The 12,755-nt window shown below is 34.8% G+C and overlaps 1 protein-coding gene across 1 annotated transcript in view; it reads right to left on the reverse strand.

The window, feature by feature from the left end:
• Positions 1-12,755, reverse strand: part of LOC129000023 (interaptin-like) — a 175,673-nt gene that overhangs the window by 134,015 nt on the left and 28,903 nt on the right. The window contains exons 13-23 of the mRNA XM_054426870.1: positions 10,072-10,167; positions 8,411-8,548; positions 7,506-7,631; positions 6,788-6,910; positions 6,106-6,186; positions 5,834-5,929; positions 5,039-5,161; positions 3,467-3,541; positions 2,940-2,996; positions 2,510-2,557; positions 1,584-1,670 (exon numbers count right to left, since the gene is read on the reverse strand). Coding sequence (XP_054282845.1) covers positions 1,584-1,670; positions 2,510-2,557; positions 2,940-2,996; positions 3,467-3,541; positions 5,039-5,161; positions 5,834-5,929; positions 6,106-6,186; positions 6,788-6,910; positions 7,506-7,631; positions 8,411-8,548; positions 10,072-10,167 — 1,050 coding nt within the window. The remainder of the gene's footprint in view (positions 1-1,583; positions 1,671-2,509; positions 2,558-2,939; positions 2,997-3,466; positions 3,542-5,038; positions 5,162-5,833; positions 5,930-6,105; positions 6,187-6,787; positions 6,911-7,505; positions 7,632-8,410; positions 8,549-10,071; positions 10,168-12,755) is intronic.

Below are 12,755 nucleotides of genomic sequence, written 5' to 3' on the forward strand. Positions count from 1 at the left end.
GTCACGGCGCGATCGTCGGTATGACTCCGCGGTCACGGCGCGATCGTCGGTATGACTCACGGTCACGGCGCGATCGTCGGTATGACTCACGGTCACGGCGCGATCGTCGGTATGACTCCGCGGTCACGGCGTGATCGTCGGTATGACTCACGGTCACGGCGCGATCGTCGGTATGACTCACGGTCACGGCGCGATCGTCGATTTGACTCCGTGGTCACGGGGTCATCGTCGGTATGACTCCGCGGTCACGGCGCGATCGTCGGTATGACTCACGGTCACGGCGCGATCGTCGGTATGACTCACGGTCACGGCGCGATCGTCGGTATGACTCCGCGGTCACGGGGTGATCGTCAGTATGACTCCGCGGTCACGGCGCGATCGTCGGTATGACTCACGGTCACGGCGCGATCGTCGGTATGACTCCGCGGTCACGGCGTGATCGTCGGTATGACTCACGGTCACGGCGCGATCGTCGGTATGACTCCGTGGTCACGGGGTCATCGTCGGTATGACTCCGCGGTCACGGCGCGATCGTCGGTATGACTCACGGTCACGGCGAGATCGTCGGTATGACTCACGGTCACGGCGCGATCGTCGGTATGACTCACGGTCACGGCGCGATCGTCGGTATGACTCATGGTCACGGCGCGATCGTCGGTATGACTCCGCGGTCACGGCGTGATCGTCGGTATGACTCCGTGGTCACGGCGCGATCGTCGGTATGACTCACGGTCACGGCGCGATCGTCGATATGACTCCGTGGTCACGGGGTCATCGTCGGTATGACCCCGCGGTCACGGCGTGATCGTCGGTATGACTCCGCGGTCACGGCGCAATCGTCGAAACGACTTCGTCTCCTGCGTTCGCGGACCTATCGCTCGCAATAGCGGCGTCATCGGCACTCGCGAAGCGGCAAAATCGCCGGCGATCGGACCAAATCCCGTCCCGAAAAATTCCCGAATCAAATGTAATCCCGTCCCGATAATCGGGAATATTTTTTTCCCGAAAAATTCCCGAAATTTCGGGACCCGTCCATCCCTACAAAAATCATTATAACCTAGGCACTTTCTTCTATGTTTCCTCTTCAAAAGTTAAAAAGGTATGGGTTTTTAACAGAGTTTTTTGTTCACTTATCTAATAGCACTCATTCAACTATGCAATCAACTGAATTAACTAAATATTGCTACAATAATTTATATAGTAGAGTAATTATCGGTAAATATGAGTGGATTCAATGAAAATACATTTTATTTTCAGATTATATCAATAAAGTTTTTATTTTTACAGTAGAACCTTGATAAGAAGACTCTCATGGGGATTTTAAAATAAGACTTGTTATCAAGGTTGACTTCTTATTGAGGTTTGTAATAACATGTGATTAGGGGTAATAAATAATTTTAATAATTTTATTTAATAATAAAATAATTTTAAGGGGATTTGAAAATGACACTTATTATCAAGGGCGACTTGTTATCGAGGGTCTTCTTATCAAGGTTCCACTGTACTTTCTTTTAGATAAAATATTTATGGCTTTTAAATTAAGTACCATATATTATATGTTTGTCTTAAAATCTGAATCTTACCAGTTTATCTCTGTCTTTAATGTTTGATTTCAGTTCCACCATATTTCCCTTGACTTTTTTCATAGCAGAATCTGTTTCTTTCTTCAGCTAAAACCAAACAAATCATGGTAAAACGTTTCAATATTTGTGAAATAAAGAAGACAACATACACAGATATAAGTTATGTAACTTAAATACAATTCAAACATCAGTATTGTTTTACTTGTTGACTAATATTTATAATATTCATTTATTAAAATAGAAAAAATATTTTCTTTAATATTTGTAATAAATCTTTCTTAAATTTGGAAACCTTTGGCCATACAAAGGAAAACTAAAATCTTTTATGGTTAAAATCCAACCTGTTACCCTATGTATTTTGATGACTACTCTACTGTACTTATGAAACAAATAAAAGTAAAGTGTATGTCTTATAACAGTGACTTAACAATTTTTTTTATAAATGTCAAAATACCAAATCAAATATCTAATATCAATTGAATGTTTTAAAATTACCAACATTAGACTCCCTCTTATCTGGACACCTTTTAACCGCGGTTTAACCGGACTACACTCGGCAGAAATTACATCTCTTTAACCGGACAATTTTTATCAGCACATCGGTTTAACCGGACTAGATCGGCAGGAAGTGGGCGGTACTGAAACAATTGTTCTCGTGGGAAAGATTTGAGACCAGTGATCGCAAGTCTAAATACAATGCTCTCCTAAATTTAAGTCAAATACTTTATACAGTATGCATTCAAACGGTCTGTTTTAACAAGTTTTTGGGGACGTCAGTTTAACCGGAAAAACCCTTATCCGGACTGGCCTCGGTCCCGTTTAAAGTATTATTTCCTGCTTCAAGGATATAAAATTAAAATCCTAGCATTAATTTAGGACTGGAATTCAAGTTTAAACACTACAATGTTGATACAAACATAACTTACAACTTGCTCTACTCCTCTGTACTGTCTAAGAAGTGGTTTAAAAGGTGCCTGAAATCAAAACACATTGTGTTAAATACTGTAACTTACAAAAAGCTTGTTACACAGGAAGATATTTAATTATAGTATTACTAATTTGGTTTACAATTTGAATTTTGGTAACATCTAAAAACAAATCATCAAATGTCAAAATAATTTGAATTTTAAAAGTAATCTGTAGCTGTTAACTTTTTAATCTTTTCTTAGTAAATATTAGAAAAACATGTTAACATGAAGTTTTACAAAACGGAGAGATAATTTCCATTTATTCTAAAGGCTTTTTGGTTTACTGAATAGTTGATTTTTAAGAAACAAGAACAATTTCATATAACATTGGAAAATATTGCAAAATTATATTAGTAAGTAACACCAAAAGAAACATTGAAAAATCAACCTTATCATTTTGCTGTTGCAGAAAATAAGAGTCGAGAGTTTCATTTAATTCCTTCACCTACAACAATTGAATCTTGTTACTAAGCTACTTTGAGTTTTTATTTTCAAAACTGAGATTAAAGTTTATTGCTCATGGAAAACTAGATTAAACTGAATAAAACATATATCGATGTTTTATTCTTTTTTTAATGAACAATCTTCAATCTTGAAAATATTAGATATATCAATCTCACTGTCCACAAATCAGCTTTTGGTTTTAAAATATTAAAATAGCTCATCGGTAAAAGGGTAAATCTTAAAAATAAATAATAGGAACATGTTATAACAAGATTGGAACTTTTAAAGTCCTTTCGGAATGATATGTGAAAATGAAGATTACAAGATGCTTCTAGAAGGATTAAAAGTTTGTAAATACATTTTTATCTCCTTTAAAATAAGTTAAGTTTTCAATTAAAAGTAATCCTATGTCCTTTTGATAAGTTAGTAATAATCAGCTACAGAAACACGTAAATTGTATCTGATACTTACTTTTTGCCCATAAGTTGCCAGGACTTCTTGACTGGGGCAGACTCCTTTGTTAGGTTTTTGAGGTAAACTGAAATCCTGCAACAATTGTTACATATTAGATTAAAGCATCCAAATCTGATAAAACCAAGAGCCAAAATGTCAAGTAAATAATTAAAATTTCACATTTTACAATGTTATACCAAAACAATATATAGGGAAAAACCTATACCGTAGTAAAAAATACAAGAAAGTATTAGGCCTACTAATAAATAATTAAATGACCAATTAATTGTAAATCTTATCTTATTGAAGACTGATGACTGGTGTCTAAAAAATATAAACCAACTCATGAACCTATATTAGAGTATGAATTAAAAACTCAGGATTTACCTAAAAACCCTATAAAGGTATTTGAAAATTAATATTTCAGATCAAACCTAAACAAATAGCTAAGAGGATAGATATAAATAGTGTTTGATAGCTACCCAGCGTAAAGTCCTGGTAAAGGAGACATGAACTGTGAGCATATTACATAGACACAACAGAACACACAAACACACTGAGTCTGGACCCTCCAGTCTAGTCTGGAGTTGCTATTTCCAGAATGCTATTCCAGGCCTCCCTGCCCTCCCATTAATTTCAGAAAATACTATTGCCAATGCAAACAATTAGACAAATAGTCATAGTCAAGAATCTTTATTCATAAGTATACATAGCTCTACATGAATAGTGTCAAATCCGTTGAAAACTAATGCTTAAGACTAAAATAAAGCCATTTTTTATTTCATCAATAGAGTATATGGACAGGTCCATCAAATATTCCTTTAGAAGTTTTTTTTTTATATTGGGTTTTTGTTCTGCTTTAATTTTCTCAGGAATAAATTTGAAGAATTCTTATCCTGCATTGACAGTCTTTTTTTTAAAGAGCTCTAATTTATGATTCCCAATACAGTAATTACAAAGTTATTTTTGTTACATGTATTGTAGTTGTGATTGTTTTCTTTAATTGGTGGATTGATTTTTTTTACAAACATAATATAGGCAAGAACATATAAACCATAAACAGTGAGGGTTCTTAAGTATAAAGTGTTCTTTGGCAGAATTGTTGTTGTTCATCCTTAATAGCTCTGATCGGTTTCTTCTGTATTAGAAACTTCAACTTAGTGGCAACATGCACAAAATTAAGGAAGTAAATGAAATTATTTGTTGTTTTTGCTTTATTTCTTAAAAAGTCTAACTAACCACACTTTAAATAACAAAAATGTACCTATAGTGTTTAATTTTGGTAGTGGTATTTTTTAAGTTTTTAAGACTGTTCAGACCCTAACCAACATTGACCTGGATGTTACATAGAGAACAGGATGAGGTTACCTGAACATGTTTTTGACAATTAAAAACATGTTTAAGGACATGTTTTTGAAGATAAAGTTATTTTACTTGTCAGTTTACATTTCTTTAACACTTTCTCAATGGTTGTTCCTATGTTTTTGAGTTGGTTACTTTTTAAAAGCTACTATGTGAGTACAAAAAATCAAACATATTTTCAAGTTGTAATAAAAACAGTTCTGTTTGCTACAAAGTGTTATACTTTACCTTTGAGAGCTGTTCCCAATGACTGCGTACTTCTCGTTCTAAAACGTCCCATTCTTTTTGTAAATTATGAATACGCTCTGATGAATTTATAAATTCTTGTTTGGTACTCTCATAAGCTTTTACCTAAAACGTACACAGTCAGTGAAAAGTCCTAAACAATACCATATTGTCATATCAATATTCCCTCTTCAGAAGGGGCAAAACTTAATTAGACATGAAAACCACAATAAAAAAAAATTAATAAATAATGGTTTAAATACTTTATACTGTCAAAGTGATCCTTGGTAGTCTATATAGGCTACTGCAGTTTCATTCCCAAGGGGAACTTCATCAGGCTTCGAAGGACATCAAATTTCATTCCAGAGTAAGACGTCATAGTAAAAATCCATCAAAGTCACATTAAGGATCACTTTGACAGTATAAGGTATTCAAACCATTATTTATTACTGTACCAGTTACCCGGAGGCTAATAACATGAGAAAAAAACAATTTATTCAATTACATTTTTATTTTCTTTAACTAGGCTTACCTTAGTGAGAAGGCTTATTACAAATATCCAAGAAAAATCACAGGATTTATGGGTTTTACAAATTTCTATCAAAAGGTTGTGCAGTGAGAATAAAATTTCCTTGGATCAATTTTGAAATTGATAAAAGTGGTAAAAATTTAGTACTGCAATAAATTATTTTCCTAAATTATTCTGTAATAAGTAACTGAATGTCGATCCTTAATTGTCTAACAATACGGGACATAAAAATAATAATAAACGTTGTATATGTTTTGTTATATACTTACAAGATCGTTTGCCTTGATCAATGCATTTGCGATCTGTTTCTTTAGTTTCAACAGCAAAACAGTCACTTTGCGAATTACATCTTGGTGATTGTTAGTCTGGAATAATATATATATATACAACTGGTTATAAATATTATGGAGCAGCCTACAAAGGGTGTTTTTGGCGATTGTTTTAAATTTAAATAGTGTATTTATAATTTTGCAAGTTTTTTATTGGTATTTTTATAAATTTCTATAGTCTTAGTCTTAGTTTACATGTTACAATTAATTACCTTTGATATTTCATCAATTTCCTTTTGGGCAGACTCAAGTACCAGTTTGACAGAACTCAAATCCAGTTCCAAATGGCTGACCTGGAAAATAACTTTATTTAAAAAATAAAAATATTTAATGTAGGCAATACCACCTAAAAGAAATAAAGATCAAATTCCGCATATAAAGACAAACAGCATGTTTTTTGTGTCTAAATGTGATTTGAATTTCCTATGTCTCTTGTAAAAAAAACGAACAAACCCTGGTAAATTTTTGATAGATAGCATCATCAATTGATATCCCAAAGATGAATGGCTTCTTTGGATCAAACCAGCAACCAACAGGGTTGAAGGCAAACACTTTAACCACTCGGCAACACAGTATTAAAATTGTAGAGCAATACTTTATATTTACAACCAACAGTGGATAATGAAATACACAGTCCTGCCATGATTGAACTGTGACTGCATCAGTTGCTAAAAATGTTATTGTTGGTGAATAATTCTTCTAAAACATACTAGCTGCTGTACCCATGCTTTGCAACAGTTTTTCTACTGGTTTTTGCTCGTGCTAATACTTCATTAAGGATCCCCACAGGTAGTTATGTTTAATGATACTGCATACTATTTAGGAGGAGTAGAAAGATTTGGACAAGCTCTTGGTCATTACATTTTAAAATAAGCAATTAGCTAACTTTCTCACCTGGTTCTGTCTCTGTTCAATATTACAAAGTGATTGTTTTATGTCACAAGAAATTGTTGATATCAGGGACTTCCAGTTTACATTTCTTCTTGCGGTTGGATTTGCAACTGGTGATTTTGAATACTGGAAAAAGTATATTGTAGTGGGATGAATATATTCATATTTCATAATGATTTAAAACTATATGAATATGGGAAAAAAATGAAAATATTCCATAGATTTAATTACTGGTACCAATAGAAAATCTGTTTCAATTGACTTATGATGATTTTCTTTTACAAATCCCACAGTATTTAGTGCTAATTAATAGTTTATCATACCTTACAATGTTAAACAGCACAGTGTGGCAACAAAATATGTACAAAGAAACAAAACACTGTGCGCATTTCACTTTACACTCCGATTACATCAACTAGTTCAAATTCAATTACTCTGTAGAGCAAATCGTAGATTGTCAAGATTTGAATGAACTTTAATTGTATTGTTGAAATTACATTGATATACGATAGATCAGTGTTATTGTCTTGGGCTGCTAGTTCTAGACCAGCTGCTTGCACTAACTTACCACTGGCTTGATCATGTGACTAATACCGTAACGTTACTTAACTAACTTTAGATCGTAGCAGAGACCCATAGACTATGCTGACGGGTAGTTGTATCGCTGACATTATGCTTTAAAAATTAAGTTGTCTTTCAGATATCATTGTTTGAAACTTACACTATTCCTTGAATTCCTACTCAGCCGCAGAATTTCCTTCATCAAGTCATCAGTTAGAGTCATTTGCTGCTTCCAAGTCTCCTGATGATGAAGTACCAAGGCCATCAACGAGTCAACTTTTACTCTCTGTAAGATGACTTCAGTTAACTCAAGTATCTGGTACAAGTATAACCAGACAACATCCGATATTAGCACAAGTATCTCCTTTTTGTATCAGTGAAATACTGATCACCTTACTTTAGTCACCTTTGCAGGTGTAAAAGATGATTAGTTTTAGAAACCAATGAACAAGTAAAGATTGTGTCAATCAGATTGTGAACGACAACAGATTGCCACACCACTAGATGCTTGGGATAGTAAACTAATGCAATGGTAATTCTGTACAAAATAAAGGTTACGGTGGGAGAAGAGTTCACGGTATTTAGAAATACGTTATTGTTTTAATTTTATGTCAGCCCGGCGACTTAATGTATATTTTATACTCGACTTGACTCTATTCAACACATGTACTCTTGTGTTTTATTGAATAAATAATGATTTGATTGATGTGTATAGTTACAAAATATATTATTTTGCTACAACCTTAAAATGTTGTCAGAACCAAGCAAAATCTAATTATTGTGCACAGTCACAAGTGGTTGTGTTTTTTGCCAAGATGGAATCTTTCCCATTCAGTTAAACTAACATGCTATTAAAAATTTAAAAACCTAAACTCTTACGCCTTTATGCTGTTTAATTTAAGTGAATGCATGTTAGAGTTTTCAAACAAAGAGTGTTGAGCAATATGTTATTGCTTACTTGCTAGCATACAGGGTAAACATATACCTATTTATTCTCGACACTATATCAAAGCATATCTACATACTAAAGGTTACCAATGTGTCTGTAAATTGTAAATAAAACACCTGAGTTTTTTCCTTCCTACAAAGGCTGTCGTAAGCCTTAGCTTCAGACCTCAAAGCTTCATTGAGCTCCTGCTGAAGGCAATCCACAATCTGCATCTTACACACCAGGTCTGCATGGGTTTTGTCGTCACTGTTTTTCTAAAAAAAAATAAAATTAATATTATAATTATTTTTAAAATGCATGATTTTTTTTATTGTGTTTGGTATAGGCTACTGTTGACTAACCTAAAATAATCTTGTCACACCTGTATAGAAACAGCTGAAATTAATAACGACAAATACTGTCGAGTCAAAAAGTATAGATAGATATATCTTTTTAAGAGCTTTAATTCAGGCTTTCATCGAAATTTCTAACTTGTTCCGTCCCTAACATAAAATGTCTTTACAAAAACCATAACAGAATTATTTTAATTGACAAAAATTTCTAAAACTTATAAATAAGCCCCACTCAGAGGTGTAACATTAAGTAAGATTTTATAAATCAAAATTGTTTTATACTTTTAATCATGAATTTTGAGGAGAAAGAAAGGGGTGGTGATACATATTTTCATTACCAATCTGTTAAACATAATGGTACTAACTTTTACTATGCACACATATTTGATTTTGAAACATAGGTATTCATTCATTTGACACAACTTGGTGATTCTTTATGACATTCTTTAGGTTTTGCCTTGAGGTGTCTAAATGAGAGAGACTACTGGATGGTTAATGTTTTTACCTACGACCGTTTTTTAAAGTAGCCATTTCAGTCCAGTTCTTAGAATTAAAAAGTTTCACTTTACAGCTGTTTACTTTCATATCCGCATAGTTTCATTTCATATCCGTATAGTTTTCTCATATCCACACAGGTAACGGACCAATGAGGTTCAAGTATTGAGAGAAAAGAATTAAAATTGTAATGCTTCAAACGTCAACTAATCAGCTGATCAGCTGATCAGTTGACCAATTTAATTGTTGATCCGACTTGTTCATGTTGATACTCGCGTATTCTTAATTAAGTTGGTGGAAGTCCAAAAATAAATGAAATATTTGCCGAATTGTACCTGATACAATATTATTTATGGTAAGAATGCTGCTAGCAATGTAATATTTAACGAAGTTTAACAAACACGTAATTACAGGAAATCAGCTGATTAATCAATTAACAAGTTGTTGCATCACTTTCAGTGGCACTGACAATACACGAAAACATAACCTCTCTAAAAAGTTATCAGTAGTGATTGTTAGTAATTAAATCCAGATTGATAGTAATTAAAAAACGGTCGTAGGTAAAGTAGTGTACGCAACTCGCGTTAATAGTCTTTACGACACTCGTAGAAGTTTTTAAGGCACTCGCCAAGGCCCGTGCCTTAAATTTTCTACTCGTGTCGTAAAGACTCACTTAACGCAATCGTTGCGTAAACTACTATTTATTGTTCAATTGCCGTTCTTAAATCATAACTTTTAGTGCAAAATTAGGGAAATTCTTCTCCAATCCAAAAATGTTGATTATAGAAGAACAAAACTTGACTCAACACTGATGGTGTGCTAGTGTACAGCTTATTGATATTGATACACCAAATAGAAGTATTAGATCAATACTGCTCCATTTTTAGAATCTTAACTAATTTTACAAAATCAAATCTCATGTAAATAATCATATTATTTCAATAGCTTACAACATCAGAAATCATTTGAGATACTTCTTGAACTTTTGTAATCAATTCAGTGACCACACAATGAAGATTTTTCAGCCATCCAGTAAAACTTCTTCCCTAAAAAAATTCATAAAAATCTGCTATTTGTAAAAAAAAACACCATAAATTTGCTAAAATTTGTTGTATTATTAAAATTCTTTAAAACTAAGTATAATTTTTAAAAGTGATATTTTTTTTACTATTAATTGAGTTTGTTAAATTAGTTCCACCCTAATCTGGGAACCGAGCCTCAGGTATTGGACGGGTCGCAGGTGGCGGATGGCGAACGTTCCATCAGATATGGTGGACAGCTGCGAATAAGGGGTAACCCGAATAAGTAGTCCCGGACCGAGGCGGCAGCACCAGAGGGCGTGGGAGGGTGATCTGTGGCAGGGTCACACTCAGCAAATACACATGAGCCCGATGATAGTGTTGTGTCATGGCGAGGAAGTGCCGCCATTAAATAAGCACTGCCCGTACTGCCTTGTACGATAGGGCTTGGATGCCCAAAGGCTAGGAGAAGGACACTCTGATCTAACACCAAGGCCAGGCCAACGTCTTAAAGCTGCAGTGAAAGCAATTGGCCTAGGAGAAGAAGACTCTGATCACAAACTCCTGGTCCTCCAGGTTGGGGGTTGAGCGTTGGGCCGACAACCCGCCTCGGAAAAATCACAATGTTACGTATCACCAACAACAAGCCTCGGAAAATGGACAGGATTTACGGATAACGGAACGGACCCCTCAAAAATCACTTCGATTTGGTTCATGGAACATAAGAACCTTGGCTGTGCCAGGTGCAAGTGAAATACTCTCAGAGGAATTGAATAAATATAAATTGGATGTAGTTGCTTTACAGGAGACAAGATGGCCGCAGGCAGGCAAAATAAACACAAAGCATTATTGTATATATTATAGTGGCTGTGATGAAGATAGATATTATGGTGGAGTTGGTTTTGCTGTGAGTAAAAAACTAGCTAAATCTGTGATTTATTTTGAGGCTGTGAATGAACGAATGTGCAATATTAGGATTAAGGGTAAATTTAAGAATATTTCCATTGTAACTTTTTATGCACCTACTGAAGATAAGGACGAAGAGGAGAAAGATGACTTCTATGAAATGATGGAGCAAGTGGTAGACAAGTTACCAAATTACGATATGAAAATTATAATGGGAGATGCAAATGCGAAAATAGGAAAAGAACCTATATGGAGAGAAGTCGCAGGTAAAGAGAGCCTACATGATATAACAAGTAGTAATGGAGTAAGATTATGCAGCTTTGCAATGGCAAAAGACCTCAGAATTATGAGTACGTCCTTTCAAAGGAAGAATATACATAAAGAGACTTGGATGTCTCCTGATGGGAGAACCAGAAATCAAATCGATCATGTGCTAGTAGATAATAGAAACAAGAGTAGTGTGTCAAATATTAGGAGTATTAGAGAAGCTGAATGTGGATCAGACCATCATTTAATACTTGTCAAACTCACTCAAAGAATATCACTGGAGATAAACCACAGCAAACAAGTTACAGAAGTTTTAGCAGTAGAAAAACTAAAAAAGCAAACCACATTAGTTCAAGAATTTAGGATCAAACTACATAACCGATTCCAAGTTCTAGGTGACACGGAAGAAACAGAGATTATGGAAGACATAGAAAATAAATGGGAAACGTTCAGAAACAGTATACTTAACACAGCAAAAGAAGTTTGTGGTAAAAAGAAGAGAGCAAGGAAGAATCCATGGTTTGATGGAGAATGTGAGCAAGCTATACTGGAAAGAAGCGAGAGGAAAAAGAAGTGGTTGAACAGTAAGTCTAACGAAGATAGAAAAGAATATTTTAGAGTAAACAAAGAAACCACAAGAACCCTGCGTAAGAAAAAGAGAGAGTACTTGAAGGGATTACTAGAAAAAGCAGAAAGAGATCAGAGTGCACAAAATGCCAGAGACTTTTTTAAATGTGTTAGGCACTTCAGAAGTGGATATATAGCAAATGCATTTGGCATTAAGGACAAAGAGGGCAATATTTTAGTACAGAAACAGGAAGTGACCAACAGATGGAGAGAGCACTTTGAGGAGTTACTAAATGGGGAAGAAATTGACAATAATGAAGAAATCCCCATATACCATGATGTACAACCTCTTGTTGAGAATCCAAGTATTGAAGAAGTAGAACAAGCATTAAATTCCTTAAAGGATAACAAATCTCCTGGAGAAGATGGTATAGTAGCAGAATTATTTAAAAAAGGTGGCAGGACTACACTAGAAAAACTCCATGATATAATATGTAGAGTATGGAACGAAGAAAAAATGCCAAAAACATGGAAAGAATCTATAATAGTGCCAATATATAAAAAAGGAGACAAAGGAATATGTGGAAATTACAGAGGAATATCTTTGCTCAGTCATGGATATAAAGTTTTATCAAAGATTATTCAAAAGCGACTCGAGGAATACACAAGTAGTATAATAGAGGATCACCAGGCAGGATTTGTAAAAGGGAGATCTACAATGGACCAGATTCACATACTTAAACAAGTTATTAGTAAGCACTGGGAATACAATAAAGAAGTACATGGGCTTTTCATTGATTTTTCGAAGGCCTATGATAGCCTTGACAGGGGAAGAATATATCAGCAGATGGAAAAGTTTGGGATCCCCAGAAAAC

Source organism: Macrosteles quadrilineatus, unplaced genomic scaffold (genome assembly GCF_028750875.1).
Source record: "Macrosteles quadrilineatus isolate MER2022 unplaced genomic scaffold, UCM_ALF_1.0 Scaffold_8__2_contigs__length_117827958, whole genome shotgun sequence".
NCBI lineage: Eukaryota > Metazoa > Arthropoda > Insecta > Hemiptera > Cicadellidae > Macrosteles > Macrosteles quadrilineatus.